Genomic DNA, 25,724 nt, shown 5'->3' on the forward strand with positions numbered 1-25,724 from the left:
TGAGTAATTGATAGAACTAGGCAGAAAATCAGCAAGGTTAGAGAACACTTGAAAACATTATCAACCAACTTGACCTAATTGACATTTATGAAACATTTTACCCAATAACAGCAAACATTTACCAAGATAGGCCATTTTCAGGGCCATTAAACAAGCCTTAACAAAATTTTAAAAATTTAAATTATTCAAAGTATGTTCTCTGATTCTAATGCAATTAAATTAGAAATCAGTAACATAAGGGGCACCTGGGTGGCATCCGTAAGTGTCAGACTTTGGCTCAGGTCATGATATCACGGTTTATGAGTTTGAGCCCCACATTGGGCTCCGTGTTAACAGCTCAGAGCCTGGAGTCTGCTTCAGATTCTGTCTCCCTTTGCCCCTCCCCAACTCGTACGTGCCTGCTCTCTCTCAAAAACAAATAAAATAAAAAAAAAAAAAATCAGTAACACAGAGATACCTGGAAAATGCTCAAATATTTGAAAAAACATACTTCCAGATAACTCATAAGTCAAAGCAGAGAGGCAACATAGAAAATAATTTGAATGAAATGGAAGTGAAGCATATTATAATTTGTGAGACAAAGCTAAAAGCAATTCTCAGGGAATATGTAGTGTTAAGTGCTTGTATTAATAAAAGAAAAGTTTTGGGGTGCCTGGGTAGCTCATTTGGTTAAGCGTCCGACTCTTGATTTCAGCTCAGGTCGTGATCTCATGGTTCATGAGATGGAGCCCTGTGTTCCATGCTGACAGCTTGGAGCCTGCTTGGGATTTTTCTCTCTCCTTCTCTCTCAGTCCCTATCACCCCTCCCTCCAAAATGAAAAAAATAAACATTAAAAAAAAAAGAAAAACATTTTTTTTGAAGGAGAGAGAGACAGAGTATGAGGAGGGGAGAGGCAGAGAGAGAGGGAGACACAGAGTCTGAAGCAGGCTCCAGGCTCTGAGCTGTCAGCACAGAGCCCAATGTGGGGCTCAAGCTCACGAACTGCAAGATCATGACCTGAGCCAAAGTCAGATGCTTAACTGACTGAGCCACCCAGGCACCCCAAAAAAGAAAAATTTTTATGGAAACCAATTTGACAATAAATCTTATATAAAAAAAAAACCACATTTTGAATCAGCTGTCTAAATAAGGACTTTGAAAAAGAAGAGCAAATTAAAGAGTCCCAAAGAGTCCAAACAGAGGAAAGATAAAATAAAGGTAAATTCAGAAATCAATGATTTAGAAAGGAGACAATGGGGAAAATGTGTGAAACGAAAGATGGTTCTTTGAGAAAATGAATAAAATTGATAACTCTCTAGCCAGACTGGTGAGGATAAAAAGAAGACACAAATTACCAGTGGCAGGAATGACAGAGGGCACATCACTACACATCCTATAAACATTAAAAGGATAATAAGGACATTTTAAGAACTTTATGCCAGTAAATTCAACAACTTAGATACAGTGGACACATTCTTTGAAAGACCTAAATGTATGGTTCTTTGACTTCGTCACGTTGATTATAATACATTCCTGTCCTACATTTTAGCAGTATGAATCTTGAGATTCTTACTTGGAATTTCTCAGAATTTTTCACAGTAAAGAGTTAAATAATCTTGTTCTATTCTTCCCTGTATGTTCAGAAACTCTAATAATCATGTAGAATTAGAGATCTTATATACAGACACGGAAGGTCTTACCTTAAAGATTTATCTTTCAAATCAAGTATTTTAGTTGAAATGTTATTAAGTATCATTTAATCTATTAAAGGCAGGAACCAATACAGTTTTAATATTTCTTTGAGTCTGATACTAAATTCTATGTGAGGTTGTTGATTATTCAGCTTCAAGGAAGGGGGAAACAGTATACTGTAGAATAAGAGCATGTGTTCTGGTAGCAGAAGCTTTGTAATGAATCACTTAGCATGCTTGTGACCTTGGGCAAGGTTTGTTAACTTCTCTGAAAGGGAATTTCCTCATATGTAAAGTGGGGATAATAATAGTACCTGCCTCAGAGATTTTTTTAATGAGGATTAAAAGTAGTAATGCCTTTAAAAGCCTTAACATAATGCCAGGAACCTATTAAGTACTTAGCTGTTAACTGCTGACTTTTAATTTTATTTTATTTTTGAACTAAGGATAGTTCATGGTAGATTGATACACAGAAATGGTGAATAAGAATGTCTAAAAAGGAGGTAAGGGCCTCCTGGCTGGCTCAGTTGTGGAGCATGCAACTCTTGATCTCGGAGCTGTAAGTTCGAGCCCCACGTTGGGTGCAGAGATTACTTCAAAAGAAACTCTTAAAAAAAAAATACATAAAAAGGTAAATAACAAACCATGTTGCAGATTTTGTCAGGAAAAAAAAAATGAGCTGGAAAGAGAAGAAAATAAAATTATATGGAGGGAAAGGAGGAGGATCCTTTTAAGGTAACAGTGGAATGCAAGAGTGGCAAGTAAAGGATTCGAAGACTTGGCAGAAGAGAAATTCAGAGTTTGGATGTAAATAAAAGCTTGTTGTTGTATACCTGAATATTTAAGTCAGTCACAGGACTGAAGAAATTAAAAGGCTGGAATTCTGCATCTACTTCTAAGTTAATTTTGCAAAACAAAAATATGTATACTTTTCTTCTTCTTGAAATTGATAGTTTTGCTGTTGTACAAGCTTTCCTTAATAAGGTAGCATTATTCATGATTTTAGTGTTTTATAATTTGTGTAACTACATCTTTCCTTCCAGCTTCTTACCTTCCTGTGCTTGTGGTTTTGCAGGGTTGCCTGATTTTGAGTGACGAACTAAACCATGCATCTCTGGTTCTAGGAGCCAGACTCTCGGGAGCAACCATTCGAATCTTCAAACACAACAGTGAGTTTGATGTGGAATCCACTTCAGACTTTAGTGTTTAATATTTTTTGGGTTAGTGGAAGTGGTACCATTAGTTATATTAATAATAGAAAATCTAAATGACGCATGTTGCAACATTTAAAATGTCCTTCTGGTCCAGTCTTTTAAAAGTTATTTTTGGGGCACCTGGGTGGCTCAGTTGGTTAAGGTTCGGCTCAGGTCATGATCAATAGTTTGTGAGTTCGAGCCCCTAATCAGGCTCTGTGCTGACAGAGTGGAGTCTACCTGGGACTCTCTCTCTCTCTTTCTCTGTCTCTCTCTTTCTCTCTCTCTCTCTCTCTTTCTCTCTCTCTCTCTCTCTCTCTCAAAAAAATAAACTTGGGGCACCTGGGTGGCTCAGTCGGTTAAGCGGCCGACTTCGGCTCAGGTCATGATCTTGCGGTCCGTGAGTTCGAGCCCCGCATCAGGCTCTGTGCTGACAGCTTAGAGCCTGAAGCCTATTTCAGATTCTGCATCTCCCTCTCTCTCTGACCCTCCCCCGTTCATGCTCTGTCTCTCTCTGTCTCAAAAATAAATAAACGTTAAAAAAAAAAAATTAAAAAAAAAATAAAAAAATTAAAAAAAAAAAAACTTTAAAAAGTTATTCTCTTCCTCATTAGAATAGAAATAGAGGCTAAAGGAAGCCTTTTGGTACAAAATACAAGATTCTCCTTTTATTTGGCTTTCAACTTTTTCTAAATAAATTTTTTTAATGTGTATTTATTTCTGAGAGAGAGACAGAGTGCAAGCAGGGGAGGAGCAGAGAGAGGGAGACACAGAATCTGAAGCAGGCTCCAGGCTTTGAGCTGTCAGCACAGAGCCCAATGTGGGGCTTGAATCCATGAACGGTGAGATCATGACCTGAGCTGAAGTTGGCCACTTAACCAACTGATCCACCCAGGTGCCCCGAGAGAGGCAGGGGAGGGCTTGTGGTGGGGGAGAGAATCTTAAGTGGGTTCCGTGGAGACTGATGCTTGACATGGGGCTCGAACCCCTCACCCTGGGATCATGACCTGAGCACAAACCAAGAGTCGGATGCTCAGCTGACCGAGCCACCCAGGTGTCCCCAGAGCATTTATCATTAACAGGAAAATTATGATCCTCATTAATGGTAGTACCAGCCAAGCTGTTTCTGGGCCTGTTAACCATCCTTAAGGACCAACAGAGCCATGAGAGCTAGATAATGTACAGACAGCTGATCAAGTCAAACAAAAGGCTAACTGATTGCCAAGCTTTCTTACCACATAGTCTCATGGATGCCACTGGCGTATTTTTAGCGCACTACTAGGTTAAAGCTGTTTAACAAGCAGTTATTGAGTGTATCCTGGGTGAAAGGAAATGGAGCATGCGCGTGAATTTTCCCTCCTATTTGCTTTTTAAGAGGTGTATGTATTTTTAATAGTTTATTTGCACTTTCTTGCTCAGTCTTTTATGTGTGTATTTCTGAATGACTCACTAGGATTAAAGATACAGTTGATTCTACGAATACAAAAAAAAAAAAGCTAACTGAATGGTCAGGTATTTAACATGAAACATGAGCCATTTCACAGGCATGCTAACCAACTCTGAATCACCTATGCCACAGTTATTTGGTGGAGTTTTTGTGGTTTTGAACATTTATTACATTTCAGATTGTCATTCAAGCTAGAGGTAGCTCACCCATTTTGCCTTTTTCTGCTCAGTTCTGATTCCATAAGTTAATGTCCTTTGCTATTTGAGACACCCTTCCTGAATAAGAAATGTGTATTTGCATTTCTGAAATAAAGTTCAGAAAGAGGAAGGTACTTTGTGCTGAAATTCTTTTTTGTGTGATGTAGATATGCAAAGCCTAGAGAAGCTGCTGAAAGATGCCATTGTTTATGGTCAGCCTCGGACTCGAAGGCCCTGGAAGAAAATTCTAATCCTTGTGGAGGGAATATATAGGTAATCCTACTTTCCTATTCTTATCTTTTCTGATTTGGCTCCATGAAGTTACAGAATTTTTAAGCAGAAGGGAATGGTAATATAGACCCCTCTGGAAACTAAGGAAACAATGTTTATGATTTGTTAAAATACCTGGAAGCAGGGGCGCCTGGGTGGCTCCGTCGGTTGGGCGTCCGACTTCGGCTCAGGTCACGATCTCGCACTCTGTGAGTTCCAGCCCCGCGTCGGGCTCTGTGCTGACGGCTCGGAGCCTGGAGCCTGCTTCCGATTCCGTGTCTCCCTCTCTCTCTGGCCCTCCTCCGTTCATGCTCAGTCTCTCTCTGTCTCAAAAATAAATAAATGTTAAAAAAAAAACACCAAAAACCTGGAAGCAGAGTTTGCACTAGAACAGAAGTCTTTTTCTCTGGCTTTTCTTTATTCTTTCTGTTGTGCTTTATAGTCTCCAGATCACCCCTCTGTTGGGGTCCTTTTTCTGCTGTTTATAGAGGGAATTTATACAGAGGGCCAAGAATTGGAATATATTTTCTAATATGTCAAAACAAATCATACATCATTTCATTTGAAGAAAGATTTTATTCTGGTTTATTTGCAGTCCTCGCACTTACTTTCTTACGTCCTATTTTTTTTAATTCTTTTATTTCATTTTATTCTGTTATTTTAATTACACATGCAACGTAATACAAAATCTAATGTTGCCTGTAATTACAAGCATTGGAAGAATCTGGTGACCTTTATCCATCTGTGGTAAATTAAGATCAGTTCTGTTCTGACGCTTGTTTTAAAAGATCCACTCTCCTTTCCCCCAGACATCTGCCTGGCCATGGCATCACCTCACTTTGCTAGTTTAAAATCACAGGCAGAGGGGCGCCTGGGTGGCTCAGTCGGTTAAGCGTCCGACTTCGGCTCAGGTCGTGATCTCACGGTCCATGAGTTCGAGCCCCGCGTCGGGCTCTGTGCTGACAGCTCAGAGCCTGGAGCCTGTTTCGGATTCTGTGTCTCCCTCTCTCTGACCCTTCCCCGTTCATGCTCTGTCTCTCTGTCTCAAAAAAAAAAAATAAATAAACATTAAAAAAAAAAATTAAAATCACAGGCAGAGTTGTCAAACTATTTTAAAAAAGCAATAAACTGAAAAAATTAATAATAACAGTAAGTTGACAGACCAGCCCCTAATTTTGAGTTAAGAAGTCTCTGTATGTATTTTCTCCTGTCTTGCCAGCATGGAGGGATCTATTGTTCGCCTTCCTGAAGTGATTGCTCTTAAGAAGAAATACAAGGCATACTTGTATCTAGATGAAGCTCACAGCATTGGGGCTCTGGGCCCTACAGGTCGAGGGGTGGTAGATTACTTTGGCCTGGATCCTGAGGATGTGGACGTTATGATGGGAACATTCACAAAGAGTTTTGGTGCTTCTGGAGGATACATTGGAGGCAAGAAGGTAAATGGGCCATGTGAATTGAGCAATTGAGGATAAAGGGACTGGTGATTAGACTTGGTAACTCACTTGTGACAGATAAGAATCTGAACCCCGATGTGGAGACCCTGAATTTGTTTGTGGCTTAGGCTCACAGTGCCTTTGGGCTTCACAGTTCAGCTTAGGGAGTGACTGATAAACTAAAGGCGGGTTCTGTTCATTGTTTGTTGTTTTCTTATTTGAGCTTCGCTCTAAACTACACACTGGTCTGAGATACAGAACACCCTCTTGTATGAGAGAACACACAGTGGTGCTGCCTGTTTGCCACAGTCTTCTACTGGGTTTGAGTTGTGCCCACAGTTTCAAAAGTAGAGTTTATAATGAGAGCCAGTGGGAATAGAAGACCAGTTTCCCTCCCCTTGACCTCAAATGCATCTTGGGTGAGCATAGAGACAGGAAGAAAAAGATTATTTTGCCTGCTCTGGTGTACTACAAGGCATTGTATTTTTCAATTTAAAAATTATGTAATGAACTCTGAGGCTTTTGAGAATCAATGCGGTGTGATGGAAATGGCTGAATCATGAGACGGAGGCCTAGGTTTGAATATTTCCCTAACTTTGTGAGACCTTGGGCAAAGCATTTAACCTTCTCATTTCCTTATCACTAAAAACAGAGATAAATATGCCTAGTTTATAAGATTGTATCGTAAGGGTTGAAAAAATAATGTATGTCCATGTTACAACATGGATGAATTTGAAAGTTCACGTTAGTCAGTTTACATGAACTTAAAGAAGTCAGTCACAAAGGTTACATTGTATTATTGCTTTTATATGATATATCCAGAGCAGGCCAATTCAGAGACAGAATGTAGGTTCGTGGTTGCCAAGGGCTGAGGGGATGGGAGAAGCGGCAAGCGATTGCTGATGGGTATGAGGTTTCTTTCTGAGGTAATAAAATGTCCTAAAATTAGATAGTAGGGCCTGGCTCGCTCAGTTGGTAGAGTATGTGATTCTTGATCTCAGGGTCATGAGTTCAAGCCCCATGCTGGGCATAGAGCCTACTTTAAAAAAATAAATAAAACAAGATTAGATAGTGATGAAAGTCGCACAGCTCTATGAGTATACTGAAAGCACCTGAATTGTATACTTTAGAAAAGTTAATTCCATCTCGGTAAAACTGTTATTTAAAAAAACTCTCCATAGTATTAGAAAAAAACACATCATTTGTTAGTATTTGTATGAGGTATGTGGTAGGAGCTCATACATATCTCTAATTCCTTTTTAAACCTTGACATTGGGAGGCTTAAAGCATGGACTTTCTCTTAATAATTGATTGCCTTTTAGAGAAAACTCATTATTAGTGGTTTTAGTCAAGGTTGATAGAGTTTTACCTCAAATTTTTGTTAATGGAACCAGGCTCACTTTGGAGAGTTTGATTGCTAAGATTTATTGCCAAACCAAAGGACTTGAAATCATACTCTGGGAGATCATTTAGGTATGGTATATCTTTGCTTTTGTGGGTTTTGAATAGTTTTTAGTGTTTTTGAAGTGATACACTATTTTTGTAGTCCTATTCTGTGTGTCCTTTTTGGGTTCTGATACATGAGCTACTTTGCACATTTTATTTAAAGATTTAGTGAAGTTAAAAGGAGAGAATAGGGACATAGACCTGATTGTTTTGGACTCCTTGTAACTGGCATACAAAGTTTTTCTTCACTCAGTGAGATGGCTTTCCATGTTCTCATGAAAGACCCAGTGAATTTCTATTCTGCCATATTTATATTGTTTTATAAATCTGTGTATCTGGAGGATATTTAGATTTTTTAATGTTTGGGGGGGCAGAGAGACAAGGGGACAGAGAGGATCTGAGGCAGGCTCTGCTCTGACAGCAGAGAGCCTGGTGGGGTGCTTGAACTGAGGAACCATGAGATTATGACCTGAGGTGAAGTCGGACACTTAACCAACTGAGCCACCCAGGCGCCCCTAGAGGATATTTAATACCTTTAAAATTGATGCTAGAGAACGGTCTTACTCTTACTCAGAAGTGTAAGGATGGGCTTAGCAGACATAGGGTAGCATGTAGATGATATTTTTTGTAATCCTTAAAAGTAAATTATTGTGGGGTGCCCAGGTGGCTCATTTGGTTAAGTGTCTGATTCTTGGTTTCGGCTCGGGTCATGATCTCGTGGTTTGTGAGATTGAGCCCCAAGTCGCTGACAGTGTGGAGCCTGCTTGGAATTCTCTCTCTCTCCCTCTCTCTCTGCCCCTCCCCTGCGTGTGTTCTCAAAATAAATAAATAAACTTAAAAAAAAAAAAAAAGGAAATTACTGTATGTAAAAGGAATCCATACGCCTTGTTTATTAACACAGCATTGCAGATACGTTTATAACATTAAGTGGTACGTTCTCCATATTTAGAGGGCTTCTTTAAAACTAGTTTTTCTTTCTTTCATGTTGTGGCACATTTAACAAACAAAACAAAGCCTGAGGCTGTTGCCATGTGTCAGATGCAGTTGTTGCTGGTGGTGTCCTTTGACCGTTGATGCTGGTTGATCTTGCATCTCAGATTAGTATCCCCATCCCCATGCTCTTGAAGGGAGGAAGAGTGCTTTCACCTGGAAGGAAGGCAGTGCCATCGCCCGAGGATTCAAGCTTTACCTCTAATGACTTGCTTCTGTGAACTCCGCAGGAGCTGATAGACTATCTGCGAACACATTCCCATAGTGCAGTGTATGCCACGTCGCTGTCACCGCCTGTTGTGGAGCAGATTGTCACCTCTATGAAGTGCATCATGGGGCAGGATGGCACTACCCTCGGTAAGTCTGTTTTCTTGGAAAATTTCCTATGTTCGGTAAATGCTTAGCAACCAAACATGCTCTTTTCTTGAACTTTTTTCCTCAAATGAGGAGCCAGGTCTACTAATGGGCAGAACTGGCAGATGTGTGAGGCCTTGGTTGCTATGGGCACTCTTCAGTGTGTTTGGTACACATATGCCATGACAACTAGCCTGGCTTGCTTCCAGTTGAATTTTCTTGTCTACAGATGGTGACACTTTAATATTATGATCCTACCTATCTTCATAAGTCTTAGGTAATGAGCCCCAGAGTCTTTCTCAAATTGTACAGTTTTATATGAAGATGTAACTCACTGTGTGTAGTGAGAATCTGTTCCCAATGTATTTAAAGTCTGCTGTTTGCATATATTAGTGTCCTTGATTCAGTGCCTTTTAAAAGAGTTTCTAATTTAAGAGCGGATAATAAAAGTCATCCTGGATTTGTTTATTCTGTCTTTGGTGGGATTTGTAGTCCAAGCTAGGTGCCCTGACATAAACATACTAAAATGAACAATAAATAAAATGTGGTACTTTCTATTTGGCTTTTATTCTGCATCACTAGAGGGCAGTATTGACTGCAGAAAATGTAGAACAATTGGGATTTTTGTTTTGTTTTTTTCACTTCTGAACTATTTCCATTGTGTGTATGAGACATACGTTAGTTTTGGTTGTTGCTTTTTTAAGTGCATCTAAAATGAGTCTTATTCTTGTAAAAGATCCTGCATTATCAGCCTTGAGCTGTCTTCATTTATATAATATTTTGTGGTAAGACTTATTTGGTTTGCACTGAACAGGAAGGAAGGAGTATGTCTGATTTTGATTAATGTAAGCCTGTTTTCTTAAATCAGAATTTTACCTTAATATTTTTTCTCATCTGTGAGATATCCTTATTATCTCTAGTAAGAGATTTTTGGAAATGGATTTTGAAAGTGTTGGTCATTTTCAGTTTCATGAATTCATTCCTTGGGGAAGGAAATACTTCATTCATATTGTGAACACAGTATGGAGCCTTGTGAGTAACCCCCTGTTAACAGTATCTATGTTATCTCCTCCCCTTCCTTTATGGTGTTAATTAGAAGTAGCGTGTTCTGATCTGTGATATACATATATAGCTAGCAGTGATCTGCCTCCTTCACATAGGTGCCATCAACCTTACTGATCCAGTATATGGACTGAGGTGACTGCAATGAAAGGCCAACAGCTATCAAAGTTAATTTTGGATAATTTTTTTGCCCTGTCCTAGAGCATGGATCTGTGTGATGTGTGACCTCTGGATAGATGACTTATGCATACCAAATAATGAAATCTAGGCTCTGCTGGCGGTGAGAAAATGAAATATGGTAATTAGCTATAGATAGACGTTGGGTTAGCACTCATTTTCCAGTTTATTTCTCGCCTCTCTAACCACCCCCTATGCGTAGTGGTGTGAAATAAGAGCCGTCTTATTATGCTCACAGATTCTGCAGGTCAGGAATTCGGTCAGGGCACAGCAGGATGGCTTGTCTTTGCTCCGTAATATCCAAGGCTTGAGCTTGGAAGACCCAAACGGCTGGGGAAGACTCAGATGGCTGGGGGCTGGGATCATCTGGAGGCTTCTTCCCTCCCATGTCACTTGGGCCCAAGTGTCTTGAATTCTGGGCTCAGCTGAGGCTGTTGACCAGAGCACCTTCACATTCCCTCCCCGCGAGGCTGGGCTCCTTATCGCACGGTGACTGGGAATCCAGAGGGATGCTTCAGAGCAGGCGTTTCCAAAGGATGTGCTGTAACCCCATGACCTTTTCTGATTTGTTGTTAACAAGCAGGTCACTAAGGCCAGTCCAGATTGCAGGGCGGGGAAATCAGACACTGTCTCAAAAGGGAAGTGGGTCCAGGAGTTTGTGGCCATTTTTACAACTTGCCACTACCAGCTTTTATACATTTTAAAAATTACTCTCTAAAACTTTTAATTAGTAGTGACAAACTTCTTTTGGTTACATTATTTCTCTGCCAAAATAGAGGATAATAAAAATGAAACCAAAAGTAGAGATAAATTCCGTATCTCTTAAATCCAGCTACCCAGTCTTAATTAAATATGACCTGATTTCTTTTAGATTTGAGTGTGTAAGGTAATGTTTATTTTTATGGTATCACTGAATGCATCTTTTCGTTGTCCTTGCAGAAGGAAAAAAGTGTGACTCAAGCAGCAGCCCTTTGACTATGCCTTAAAGTGATTTTTAAAAAGAGGTATCTGCAAGTAATTGCCTGAGTGTGATTTTATAATAGAAGTCGCCTGCCCTGAGTGAAACTTAATCTCTTATGTTCGAGACATTGATTTTCATTCATTCCACAAACACTGAGTATCTCACTATGTGTTAGGCTCTGTGAATCACAATCCACAGGAAATGGGCTTACAAGCAGATCATTTGAGTGGAGTATATACTTGGGCAGTATTGGAGATGCAGAGGACAGTGGCTTGTTGTGTTAGTCTTGGAGAGTACTATAACAGAAAAATTGAAGTTTTACTATTTTACCAAATATTTGAGCGCTTGCTGTGTGCTAGGTGCTGTTTCCAGGCACTCGTGATTCATCAAGAATGAAACACCCCCAAATTTTTGCCTAATGGGGTTTCTAGTGAGGGAAACAGATTATGGAGTATGCTAGAAAATGGTGAGTACTCCGGAGAATAAGTAGAGAAGTTTTGAGGGACCCAGTTTGCAATTTTAAATAAAGCTGTCATTGAGAAGGCAAGATTTTAGCAAGAATTTGAGAGAAGTGAGGATTTGGCCCTGAAAAATCCAGGGATAAAAGGGCCTAGAGATGGAGGCAACTCTGTGGTCAGGAAGACCAAGGAGTCCACTGTGGCCTGAGCATAATAGTACGGGTAGAGGGGTTGCAGGTGAGGTGTGGAGGATGGCAGTTCTGATAGGAGGCACACTTGTCTTGTTAAGGGTATTAGGGTGACACACAAAAAAAACAGACACACTGGTTCTCTTGCCCTAGTATCAAATTCAGATTCTTGTCTAGTATTGAGTTCAGATTCTTATGAATCTGTGGCCTCACTAATGTTGGCAGGCTTCTGGCATGCTTCAGGTAGGTTAAAAATGTTATTGGTCCTTCAGGGGCACCTGGGTGGCTCAGCTGGCTAAGTGTTTGACTTTGGCTCAGGTCATGATCTCATGGTTCATGGGTTTGAGCCCTGCATCGGGCTGTGTGCTGACAGCTTCGATCCTGGAGCCTGCTTCGGATTCTGTCTCTCCCTCTCTCTCTGCCCCTCCCCTGCTTGTGCTCTGTCTCTATTCTTCTCTCTCTCTCTCAAGAATAAATAAGCATTAAAAAAAATGTTATTGGTCCTTCAGATTTGATGAAAAGGTACAGAAAATAATGTACCCATGATCTAATATTTTAATGATGTTAATATCTCACCCCATTTATCCACTTTTTAAAAAGAAAAAGATAGCTAAAACTCCCTGTAATGTCCCTTCTTGTTTCTGTTTCTCTCACCCATTCCCCAGAGATAACCACTATTCTGAAATTATCTTTCTGTACTTTTATGCTTTTACTATGACCATATCCATGTAATGTAAGTATCCCCCACTGTTTGAAGGCTCACTCTTTGCTGTGATGACTTCCAGAAATGCTTATGGAATTTAACTGTCTGAATCAAAACCCCCATCATGTGCACACCATCAAAGATGTTTTCACTTGTGCACAAGTCTGGGGAAGAAGCTGTGGAGTGCACTTCAGTTGTATTTCTCCTCTTTTCCTGATAGGACCCGGTCCTTTGTCCACTTGTGTTGTAAAATGTGTTGTGCAATATCTCTTACCTTCCCTGTATTACTAATGAAAATGTCCTGTGATATGCAGGAAAGCCTATGAAGGAAATAGGTGAGCACAAGAGGCCCATGGATGTCCCTGCATTTGAAGAAAACGTGGGAGTGTTCATGCTCATGGAGACGAGTGAATGCCTAAGTAGAAATATAATAGACTCCGTACTGGGCAGCATCACTGAATGATGCACGCTAGAGTACTTCAGTTGTTTGAGGGTTAAAATAGGTCATTGGTATTTTAGGTGCCTTCTATTTTATAGAAATTCTTGGTAGGCTGTTACGTAGATATTGAAGACTGTTTCAGTTTGGAGCTTTGGATGAGCCAGGAACATGTAATTTTTCTTATTTTTGAATGTTGTAATATACAGACTCTGCCGCCTGAAAATTCACAGTGTGACACACTTAGGAACAGACTGGATTCCAGTAGTGAGGACTGTCTATGGTATTTTCTGTTTTTAAATGTTACATGAGTTGGTCATATGAGGGAAGTTTTTCTGCCATTTATTTTGTTTGCTTAATATTGTTTGCATTATTTCTGTTGAGTGTGAGGTTCTCATTCATTTGTTTTTGCCGTTACATGTTCCACGCAGTATTACCACAGCTTCTGTGTTCATCGCTCTATTGATGGACATTTAGGTTGTCAGCTCTTTTTCGCTGTTGTTACATGGTGCTGCGGCAACAGTGTGGCCGAGATTCTTTATCTTGCAGTGATATTGGTGGACATCCTCAGAGGCTGCCAAATTCTTTCAGAAGTCCTTACAGCAGTTCAGTCTCCCATTCTAGTATATGAAAGTTATCATGTGCCCATTTCCTTGTCTTTGTAGATACTGTCAGTCCCTTTAATCCTGCACATAGGATCTGCGTGAAACAGAATCTCATTGTAGTTTTTATTTCTATTTTCCTGATCATTTGTCCCATTGGCTGAGGGTTTTTGTTTGTTTGTTTTTGTTATTTTCTTAAGTAGGTTCCACGCCCAGTGTGGAGCCCAAGGTGGGGCTTGAACTTACAACCCTGAGATCAAAACCTGAGCTGAGATCAAGAGTTACTGAGCCACCCAGGCGCCCCTGGCTGTTTGTTTAGATGGGTATTTTTAAGAGTTCTTCATGTATTCTGGATAATAATTCTTTACCACTATTGTCTCTCAACCTGAGAGACATGGCTTTTCTTTAAATCTTGTTAATAATTTCACAAAACTTTCACAAAAGTTTTCATTCTTAATGTGATAGAATTTATGATTCTTTTCCCATGTGGACAATGTTTTTGTGCCTTAAACAATCTTTTCTTTAGTCTGAGTCAAATATATCTTCTGTAAGTGTTTATTGCTTTCTTCTGTTTTGTATTAATTTGTAGTATGTCTTTATGGTTATATATGTATGTGCATGGCTTATTTTAGGGGCATTTTTCAGTTTCATCTTGGGTTATCTAGGCTTTCTAGAACCATGCATTTTAATATTGTACTGTTTTTCACTTTTTATATGTTGAAGAAGTTTATCTGGAAGGAATCAGATTTACATAAGAGCTGCACCAGTATTTCTTTCATTGAATTTCCACAGTGCTGTGAATTGGAAATGGGGAGAGCTAAAGATAACCCATAAGTGAGCTGAAGACACTTTTACATCATGACAGTGAACTTGCAAAGTGAAGAGCCTTTTCTCTACCTTGTGTCAGATATCTCATGTTTAATTTCTGTATAGGAAGGAGGGAGAAAAGGTCACGTAATGTAAGTGCTTGGTCCTGACTTTGATTTTAGTTTTAGGGAATGTTGGACTAAGAAGCTGGCTTTCTTTCTTTTCATGCCTTACCCTCTAATTTTCTGATTTCTGTTATTGGATATAAAATATCAAGCATTATTTTGAATAAGTTCATTTTTGACATACTATTTTCTCCTTTTTATAAGATATGACAGTTTCTGTTTACTTGCACGTTTTCAATCTCTGTGTTGTGTAAAGTTATTTCACCATAAATAGTCCTTGCTGTAGGACCACTTCAAACAGGATGCTAACCCAATGGAGTTCTGTTGCAGGTGGGGCTGAAGGCAGTGAAGTCACTGGGAACTTGATTCCCTCCCTCCCTCCCTCCCTCCCTTCCTTCCTTTCTTCCTTCCTTTCTCTCTTTCCCTCTTTCTCTCTCTTCTCCCTCCCTCCCTTCCTTTTTCTTTTCTTTCTTTCTTTCTTTCTTTCTTTCTTTCTTTCTCTTTCTTTCTCTCTCTCTCTCTCTCTCTCTCTCTCATGTCAGTTTCAGATAATTCAAAGAATTATAGCTAGATGCTTTAAATAAGCTGCAGTTATTAGCATGGGATTTTTTTGTTTGTTTTGTTTTTGTGTTTACACTTGACCACTTGCAGTGCCATATAATTGAATCTACCCTTATTACCACACACTCTACCCTATTTGGCACTCAGATTCACTTTTCTGAACATGCTGTATTTGATAGATGTGTTTTAGTTTTCTGTTTTTAAGATCATGAATTTATTATATATCTTTTCTTTCTTTTTTTTTTAAAGTTTATTTTTGACAGAGAGAGAGAGAGACAGAGCATGAGTGGGGGAGGGGCAGAGAGAGGGAGACACAGAATCTGAAGCAGGCTCTAGGCTCTGAACTGTCAGCACAGAGCCCGATGTGGGGCTCGAACTCACGGACCATGAGATCATGACCTGAGCCGAAGCCAGACACTCAACCGACTGAGCCACCCAGGCACCCTGATTATGTATCTTTTCTTTAAGATAATCTATTATTCGAGTTTTTAGCATTTTATATGTGGTCATAAATTTGAGGCTTTTATTCAGAATGTCAATTTTGAGACTGATTTAGGAAGTTCATGTATTACCTGTGCTAAGGTAGTTTTTATTTTCTTCTTTCCTGGCCACGTATGGACCCCTGTTGATTTGCAGCACAAGTTTCTTGTTGCCATACAAAGATCATCTTTCTTATGTCTTTTATTTTTAAGTGTGCAGGTTTCATTTTTGGAAACTTTGCAGCTTCTGGAAGAAAATAGAAAATGTAGGGAGAAATTTGAGCATTTTTTTTCTTTTTAATTTACCTCTAAGTTAGTTAGCATATAGTGCAACAGTGATTTCAGGAGTAGATTCCTTAATGCCCCTTACCCATTTAGGCCATTCCCCCCCCCCAACAACTCCTCCAGTAACCCTCTGTTTGTTCTCCATTTTAAGAGTCTCTTATGTTTTGTCCCCCTCCCTGTTTTTATCTTATTTTTGCTTCCCTTCCCTTATGTTTGTCTGTTTTGTATCTTAAAGTCCTCATATGAGTGAAGTCATATGAGATTTGTCTTTCTCTGACTGATTTCGCTTAGCATAATACCCTTTAGTTCCATCCACGTAGTTGCAAATGGCAAGATTTCATTCTTTTTGATTGCCAAGTAATACTCCATTGTGTGTATATACCACATCTTCTTTATCCATTCATCCATTGATGGACATTTGGGCTCTTTCCATACTTTGGCTATTGTTGATAGTGCTGCTATAAACACTGGGGTGCACGTGCCCCTTTGAAATAGCATGCCTGTATCCCTTGGATAAATACCTAGTAGTGCAATTGCTGGGTCATAGGATAGTTCTATTTTTAGTTTTTTGAGGAACCTCCATACTGTTTTCCAGAGTGGCGGCACCAACTTGCAATCCCACCAGCAGTGCAAAAGAGATCCTCTTTCTCCACATTCTCACCAACATCTGTTGTTGCCTGAGTTGATAATGTTAGCCATTCTGACAGGCGTGAGGTGGTATCTCATTGTGGTTTTGATTTGTATTTCCCTGATGATGAGTGATGATGAGTGTGTTGGTTGGCCATCTGGATGTGAAATTTGAGCATTCTAATCTTGCTCCGTGTTCTTGGCTTTTCCTGTTGGCTTTAAGAGACTGGGGCAGGGGAAGACAACTAAAAACTGTGGGAAAAAAATCACAATCATTTGAAATATTATTCAAATATTTCAAAATTCCATGATGTAGAGCTAGCTATAGCCATATGGTAGAGTCAGTATTTCTGAGCATAGTATTTTTAAATCATTTTCTTATTTAAAACAATCACACAGAAAAGTTGGAAATAAAGCACAAAAGACTTTTTTTTCCTGAACCAGTTGAAAACAAGCTGCTGATGAGAAGCTTCATCATCCCATATGCTTTAGTGAGTACTTCCTACATTTTCCTTCATAACCACAATACAACCATACAAAGCCAGAAATTGACACTGAAACAGTTAACAATTAACTAAACAGTATGGCATGATGTTATTTCAGTAACTAATACTGAAACGTTATTACTGTCTATTCCACAGACCCCTTTTAAGTTTGGCCAGTGTCCGTCCGAGTGATGCAGGTGTGGTTCAGAATCACGTGTTGCATTTAATGGTCCCCGTCTCTAGTCTTCTGCCGCCACAGTTCCCACTCTTTCTTTGACTTCCATGACTTTGACACCACGAACGATTACAGGCCACTTATGCTATAGAATATTCCTCAGTTTGGGTTCACCCAGTGTTTTCCTCATGATTAAGACTCAGGAATGTATCTTGAACAGGAACAGCACAGAAGTTACACTGCGGTTTTCTATCTTCAGGTTATTCAGGCCTGAAATCTTGGTCAACTTCCCCCATATCTAAGTCAGATTTTGTTGATTCTGCCTCTCACTTCTGCTTACTCCCATTGCCACATTTCTATTTCAGGCCCTGATTACCTATTGCCCAAACTATTGCCCCAGTCTATAACTGCCTTTTTCTTGCTGCAATCTTTCCTGAACACAGCCACCTGTTGCTCTTCCTAACAGACAGCTGTTTGTCAGCATCTGCTTAAAGATGCAGAAATAGAAAATAGCAGTCTTCAGTATCTACTAGTTGCTCGCAGAATAAAGTCCAAATAATTTATACGATGCTCAAGGTCATCTACATTTAACAGTAGCTTAACCCATCTTTTTCTGTATCCTCTCACATATCCTTATTTAAACCAGCTTGGTCCCTCTGCCGGAATGCTTATCCTCCTATCCCCCAAATTCTGTTCATTCTTCAGGGCCAACTGAAAGGCTCTTTTACAACACCTTTGTGCTAATACCCTTTTTCTCTCAAAAGCCTTTTTTCACAACTTTATAGTATCACAGACTTATAATTTTGTCTCACAGGGTTGGTGTTTAATGTTTGTACACAGTGTTTTGTCTAAAGTGTGTATGTAAGTCAGTTCGTAGACTTAACTGCTAGATGTTAAAATTGGTGTCCAGTCCTAAAACACCAAATATGTGATGAAATCTCTAAACTTTACCTTTTCATTGTAATTTTGACTGTTTTAAGTATTTTAAAGTATTTTATGTTACTTGCTTTTGGGTTTTTTTCTTCATAACTGATTGTGTAGCTACAGTACAATTCCAATGAGCATATAAAGTTTATTATTGCCATATTCAGCGAGTCTAATAATTTTTGGTTTTGTCTCAGATGAATTAAGTTTCTGAGTCCTGTGTTAGTATTCACACTTTATTTTTTCCCTTTAGCTAATATTTTTGATAATACAAGGATGAACTGTCATAGAATAATGCTGTTATAGAAAGACAGAAACTTTTCCAAAAATGAACGTTCAGTTATGGCAGTATTACTGGGTAGTAACTTGAAAAGCTTGTTGGTCAGGTGCTGGAGCTAGACCAGTAGTGTGGAGATTTCACTGTATAATGTATTGAAGTTCCCTAACCCTTGGCTGTAATGTTTCTGTATGTATGTCACCTCCCCTGTTAAGATCCTTGTCTTGTTCCTCCTTCGCACCTTAAATAGTGCCTGTATCAGGAACTTAGAGTCAATAATTGTTTGACTTGATTATTCTCATAATTGTTACCTATATCTTCCCAAAGTAGAATATAAACTCCACAAAATCACGGAGTTTTGGCCATCCTGTTCATTTGATTCTTTCTGTTTAGAACTGTGTTTGGCACATAGTAAGCATGCAGTAAATACTTGGGGGATGATTAAATGAATACTTTGGTGCCTTGAAGAGAGGCATTATTAAGAGTTAATGACCTACGATTTAGTCCCTTATATTCTTTGTGCTCTTAAATGCTGAGGACTTGATAAAGCTATGCACCTAAGAGGAAAAGATCATTCATTCACTCATATAGTATTATTCCTGCATTGAAGCCTCATGTATGTATACTGACCAATGTTCCTAGAATTATAGGATTTAGGAAGAAACATACAAGAGACTTAAGTTTAATAATTTGGTTTTTAAAATATAAATGTATCTTTGATTTGATGTTGTTACTGATTTTCCCTTAGTGGGATAAATCCTCAAACTTTGATGATACAGGTGATTTGACCTTTGCTGTCCCTAACCAGGTCCACTTGTGACGTAGCAACCATTTGTAAGCTGGCTTTCTGAGCCTGAGAAACATTTGCTCCATTCTCACTGGCAGGTGTATCTCATCAGTGATAAAGAAATGGAGCCTAAGAATTGTTGGAGAAATGTTATGAATCAGATTAGGATAGAGACACTGAACCTAGTTTCATATAAATAGGATTTATAGGTAACTGTAAAACAGATAAGACTTGGATTATAATATAAATACTTGTTTGTCATTAAATATTCTAGTTGAGCTTTAGGGTTGTCCCTGAACATCTATTCTAAGCAAAGATATGACCTGCGTCAGAATGTGGGATTTACGGCACTCGTTGTTTTCACAGGAGCTACTGTTCTCTCTCCAGTTATGTGCTTAGTATGATTTTTCTCCCTGCCCCTCCCCAAAGCCAGAGTTAGTGGATCTGAAATAGTTGTTTCATAATGATAACATGGGGGTGCCTGTGTGGCTCAGTTGGTTAAGCTTCTGACTCTTGATTTCGGCTCAGGTCATGATCTCATGGTGGTTTGTGAGATCGAGCCCTGGGTTGGGCTCTTCATTGACAGCATGGCGCCTGCTTGGGATTCTCTCTCCCTCTCTCTCTGCCCCTTCCCTGCTCACGAGCATGCTCACTCTCTCTCTCAAAATAAATAAACTTAAAAAAAATGATAATATGATGAGCTATGAAATAGTGAACAACTCTTCTTCATTTAAGATGAAATTGGGTGTCTGGGTGGCTCAGTCGGTTAAGTGTCCGACTTTGGCTCAGGTCATGATCTTGCAGTTCGTGAGTTCGAGCCCCACATTGGGCTCTGTGCTGACAGCTCAGAACCTGGAGCCTGCTTCAGATTCTGTGTCTCCCTCTCTCCCTGCCCTTCCCCTGTTCATGCTCTGTCTCTCTCACAAATAAACATTAAAAACAATTAAGAAAAAAAGATGAAATCAAAACTAAAATGTGACTTGAATTGTTGGGTGTTAAAAAAATCACTTAGTTTTGACACTTGGAAGACTTTCTTTTGTTTCACACAAGTGTGGTGAAATAATCATAATATTATTGCTCTTAATTAATTTCTAGTTTATAGGATCAGTTCCAGGTAAAGGATGGAAAGTTTAGCAGTGGTTATAAACCAAATGTAAATAACAAAAACCTCGGCATTGTAAACAGTAGCAGACGGAAGACAGGAGGTGTCGAAAGGGGTAAAGGAAGGTGACGGACATGAAGGTATATCAGCTTCTGTTATGTACTTGGTGGAGAGTCAGTAAATACTATTTTAAGTTAATAAAGTATTTTAAAGTAAAGGAATCGTCTTCAAATTTATGACGGTGCTGGCCACGAGAATTAAAAACAGTCATACGACAAAACTGGGCGGTGATTAGTAGCGGAAGCACGGCTGTCTTGGCACACCGCCACCGCCGCCGCCACCACCACCACCACCACCACCCTGCAGCGCTGTTGGAACAGAAGCAGGGGTGTGAGCGTGTTAATCAGCACTGTGGTGCTAGCTGCCAACAAGCTGGATGGAGAACCCGGCCCCGCTTCCTGGGATGGGAATGGAGGTGGCTGGTTGGAGGTGGGCAGGGGGCACTTCTGTACTTTGTATTTAATATTTGGTACTACTAGACTTTTATCCTATGTGTATGTCACTTTTGTGAGTACAACTGTTTTGTTATCAGATGCCAGACTACATGGATAACCTACATGGAAATAAATCCTGCCTAAAATATGAAAGTAAGGCTTAAACATATACACAGATATTACATGGTTGATTGTTAAGAAATGTTCTCATCTTTTTTGTGGGAAGATGTATTGCTCTGTGGTGATAAGAGTGTGGAGCCTTCAGAGAAGCCGCAATGGCGCAGGGGAGGTTGAGATCCACCCACTCCCCTACTTTGTAAGCCCTCCTCTCCCTCCCTCCTTCCCTCCTTCCCTTTCTCCCCTTTTCTCCCCCTTTCTCCTTCCAGTTCCTCTCCTTTTCCCAAAGAAGAGAGGGTCATGTGACTGGATTGATGAGGAGCTGTTGAACCGAAGCCAGAGAAGAGTGGGTGGGAAGTGTGCGGGGAGGAGGGGGGCTCGTGCTTTGAGTGGACACACGGAGTTAGAACAGGCCAGCTAGAAAAACTGACAGCTAGGAAATTCTGACAGATTCTGCCAGACATTTGAAATTCTAACTTTTACTTAGCACACCTCCAGTAATGGAAATTTAGCTGTAAGATCTATTCATGAGTCCAGGCAAAACATGACTGACCAAAAGCAACTAAAATTGTGCTTTTTCATTTTCTGGAGCTGTGCTTGGCTGTATTTTATTTCTGGCTAGAGATGTAGTTAATAACATGCGTAGCACCCAGCTTAGTGTCTGGCATCTAGTAGTAGCCTTTTGATAAATTTGCTGAATGAATGAATGCACACATCCATAACTATTAGAAAATGAGTGGGTTCTTAAAGTGTATTGCTTAAGTAGATGAATGTTAAACGAAATGGCCAAATCATGGAACAAATTAAATAGATAGGTACATTTTACTAGGTAAATTTAAAAACGATGACAAGTAATTTTCCGGAAAACTGCACTTTTTGTACTTCTTAGTTTTGAAAGAACTGAGCCTATGTAGGCGGTTATTGTATAGGAGAAAAAAGGAATACCTTGGGCAGATTGAGGTTTAATTAAAATTAGTTTGGGCTCATTTGAATTAATTCCTATAATAGACTTGTTAATGAGGTGTTAAATGATCATCTTGAGAATCCCAGGAACTGTCAAAAGTTAATTTAGGAGAACTGAGAAACTTAAAAACATAATTTTAAAAAGCATTCCAGGAGTCCCATGCTGAGGAGGCTGTTTTAAAGAAAACAGAATCTTGGGGCACCGGGGTGGCTCAGTCAGTTAAGCATCTGACTTCGGGCTCAGGTCATGCATGAGTTTGAGCCCCACATCGGGCTCTGTGCTGACAGCTCAGAACCTGGGGCCTGTTTTGGATTCTGTGTCTCCCTCTTTCTCTGCCCCTCTCCTACTTTTTGTCTGTCTCTCAAAAGTGAATACATGTTAAAAAAATATTTAGAAAAGAAAAGAAAAGAAAACAATCTTTTTGGGAGGAGAGGTAGGCATAAGGAGAATCTCCTGCTTTTCTGCAGGAGGCTGCAGCTTTTCCATCCATTTGTTACGTTAGGTGGACAGGCTAAGCCTGGGCACCCTTCTGTAAGTGCTGAGCTTTCTGCGCGCAGGACTGTTTTTGGATTCCACTTTTTTCGTTGTCATTATTTATCTGCTTTTACCTAAGTGTTTAATTCAATATTAGAAATTCATGTAAATAAAAATCAAGTTTTCTAATAAACAGTTTTCTTCTTAGTATAGCTTAGCAGTATATCTGACATCGCGAATCAAACCAGATTACCTCCTTTCTTATAACTGACTTCCTTGAACACCGTTAAAAAAGATACTGGCTTCGACATTTATAAAACATTTATCAAGCATCTACTGTGTATCCTGTGGTAGGTTTCAAACATGATACTTGCCTTTGAAAAATCTTACTGTCTAGTGCTAGGGATAGGATTCCAGAAAAGACCTGGTCTCAGAGCCACAGGTAAATTCTTCCTTTTTTCAGCTTCCTCTTTTCTCAGGTTCCTCCTTCTGTCTCCTCCCCCAAAAGCTCCTTCCTCACCATCATCCCCCCAAAATCTTAAACTTCCTTGAAGCTAGCTAATTATTTGAGGCAAACTCAGATTTTATTAATCTTATGTTCCTTTAATTTTTCTAAATGGATTTTTCCCTTTTTTTTAATGTTTATTTTTAGAGTGTACTTAAGCAGGCGGAGGAGAGAGAGAGGGAGGGATGGGGAGAGACAGAGAGAGAGAGATTGAGAATCCCAAGTGGGTTTCGTACTGTCCACACAGTGCCCACCGCAGGCTCACAAACTGTGAGATCATGACCTGAGCCCAAATCAAGAGTCAAGACCCTTAACTGACAGAGCCACCCAGGTGGCCCATCTAAGTGGATTTTTTTCTATAGAAGCTTTCACTCTAGTAAATTACCAGCAATTAAAGAAAAAGAAAGATTTTCCTTTTGTAAATTAACTTCATCATTATGTAGCCTAAAGGGCTTTTTAACCAATAGCTTAAGCCTTCTAGAATCGGCAAGCAATATGACCACTTCAGGGGTGCCTGGGGCTCAGTTGGTTAAATATCCAACTTCGGCTCAAGTTATGATCTCACAGTTTGTGGGTTCAAGCCCCACGTTGGGCTCTGTGCTGACAGCTCAGAGCCTAGAGCCTGCTTTGGATTCTGTCCTTCTCTCTCTGCCACTCCTCTGCTTGTGCTCTCTCTCTTTCAAAAATAAACATTTAAAAAAAAAATAAAAAAAAATCGCAAGCAATATGACCGCTTCATGAGTGGAGAAATTTCAGCCCACAAATGGTGCAAGTTTTCTCAATATCTTGTCTCTAAATTGAAAGAACGTGACTTTCTTGAACTCCGTTTCTTCTGAAGTTGCATTAATGGTATTTAACATTTTATTAAAATAGACCTTTATAACCTCATTCTAATTTTCTGATTTCTGGTATGCTAGTATTCCAAAAAACCTAAATTTATTTGTGAGTAATTAGCCCTGCAAATGGAAGTCCTTTGGGGTATTTATCTACCTATTTCCTCTCCATGGATCAATAACCCCTTAAGCCTCCTTCTCTGTTTTAGGAATCTGTTCAGAATACTCCAGAGCTCTGTTGCACAGTCTGTTTCTTCTTCCACTCCCATCTCTTTCTTCCACATCCAAATGCTAATAAAAGTGTCTCACCACAAGAGTGGTCTCTCCCTTTGTGTCTTGCTTCAGAGTTTGTTTGAAACTAGCTATTAAGATGCCCACAGGCAGCAGGCTGGGAGCTAACCTTTGAACAAATGTAGACTTGTTCAGTTCGTAGAATATGGTTCTTAATGCAAAACATAAATAAGGAGTTGGAGGTTCCCATGGGACAGGAAAGGAGCCTGCACTGGATGTTCCTCCTTTGGGAGATGTAGTAAGATGATATAAGGAAGTTAATTCTTAATTAAAGCACTGTGAGTCAGTACAGGGTCATTTTGTTTTTTAAGATGAAACTGGGTGAATTACCTTAGTTTTATTACATAATCAAATTTATTTTAGGGGCGCCTGGATGGCTCAGTCAGTTAAGCGTCTGACTTTGGCTCAGGTCATGATCTTGCGGTTTGTGAGTTCAAGCCCCGTGTCGGGCTCTGTGCTGACAGCTCAGAGCCTGGAGCCTGCTTCAGATTCTGTGTCTCCCTTTCTCTCTGCCCCTCCCCTGCTCATGCTCTGTCTCTCTCTGTCAAATATAAATAATAAAACATTAAAAAAATTAAAAACAAGTTTATTTTGAAGATTTTTTTCCCCACAGTTTGATTTATTCAGTTACTGTTTAGCTGAGCCTTATGACCATTCCTTAAGCCTGTTCTTATCATTTCTAATTTGTGAACCTTTATAACCCAGGCTCTGTTTTGTTTGTTGGAGAAGAACTTTCTAAACCTTAGCATGATTAGAATTGCTTCCCCCCTGCCCCCAGAATTATTTCTGAGGACTTTGTCTAGGAGACTTGATCCTAGTTTTTCACCAATTTTGCTACATATTTAAAAAAAAGGAGAGGGTGTATGGACTCTGTTCTCAATTAAGAACCAGATATCCTTCTGAAGCCTTGCCACATTTGAGAGCTTTTTGAAGAGGAATTGATTTAAGGAAACAAACAAAAAGTCACCTATGGTTTTTCTAATTATCTAAATATTTTAATGTGCCTGCCATCTGCTCCGGTGGTGAAGTAAGGTTCAGAAGGACCTCATTAAGATACACTGTTGTAAGCCTCTGTTCTCAAGCTTTGTCCATGGACCCTGGGCATCAAAGGCACTTTTAGTGAAGTGGTTCTTAACTTGCTCACACAAAGGAAGGCTTTAAAGTTAGTAATAATGCTGATGTCAGGGTCCCTTGCAGACCCTGTGAGTATCTGGGGGTAAGACCCCTGCAGGGTGTTATTTAAAATCACCTCGAACTTGAGCACCAGTGTTGTAGAGCTTGTTAGAAATGAGGATTCTAATCCATTCTACCAGACCACTGAGTCTTGGTGGACAAGGCCCTAGAATGTGCAAAAAAAAAAAAAAAAAAAAAATTTTTTTTTAATGTTTATTTATTTTTGAGAGAGAGACAGAGTGTGAGCGGGCAGAGAGAGGCAGAGAGGGAGGGGGCAGAGAGAGAGAGAGAGAGAGAGGGAGGGCAGAGAGAGAGGGAGAGAGGGGAGGGGGAGAGAGAGAGGGAGACACAGAATCTGAAGCAGGCTCCAGGCTCCCAGCTGTCAGCACAGAGCCCGGCGTGGGGCTCAAACCCACAAATTGTGAGATCGTGACCTAAGCCGAAGTCAGGTGTTTAACCGACTGAGCCACCCAGGTGTCCCTAGAATGTTTATTTTAAAGAAAACCTCAGTTAATAATGCAAACTAGTTTTTAAGGAATTTAAGGGTTATTTTTTTCTTTTTCTTCTCCCTTCCTCCCTCCCTCCTTTTCTTTTCTTTTCTTTTCTTTCTTTCTTTCTTTCTTTCTTTCTTTCTTTCTTTCTTTCTTT

General features: G+C 39.7%; 1 protein-coding gene across 1 annotated transcript in view; it reads left to right on the forward strand.

The window, feature by feature from the left end:
- Positions 1-25,724, forward strand: part of SPTLC2 (serine palmitoyltransferase long chain base subunit 2) — a 107,769-nt gene that overhangs the window by 41,953 nt on the left and 40,092 nt on the right. Inside the window, exons 6-9 of the mRNA XM_049612408.1 lie at positions 2,747-2,840; positions 4,676-4,781; positions 5,998-6,217; positions 8,881-9,007. Coding sequence (XP_049468365.1) covers positions 2,747-2,840; positions 4,676-4,781; positions 5,998-6,217; positions 8,881-9,007 — 547 coding nt within the window. The remainder of the gene's footprint in view (positions 1-2,746; positions 2,841-4,675; positions 4,782-5,997; positions 6,218-8,880; positions 9,008-25,724) is intronic.

Source organism: Panthera uncia (assembly GCF_023721935.1).
Source record: "Panthera uncia isolate 11264 chromosome B3 unlocalized genomic scaffold, Puncia_PCG_1.0 HiC_scaffold_1, whole genome shotgun sequence".
Taxonomy (NCBI): Eukaryota; Metazoa; Chordata; class Mammalia; order Carnivora; family Felidae; genus Panthera; species Panthera uncia.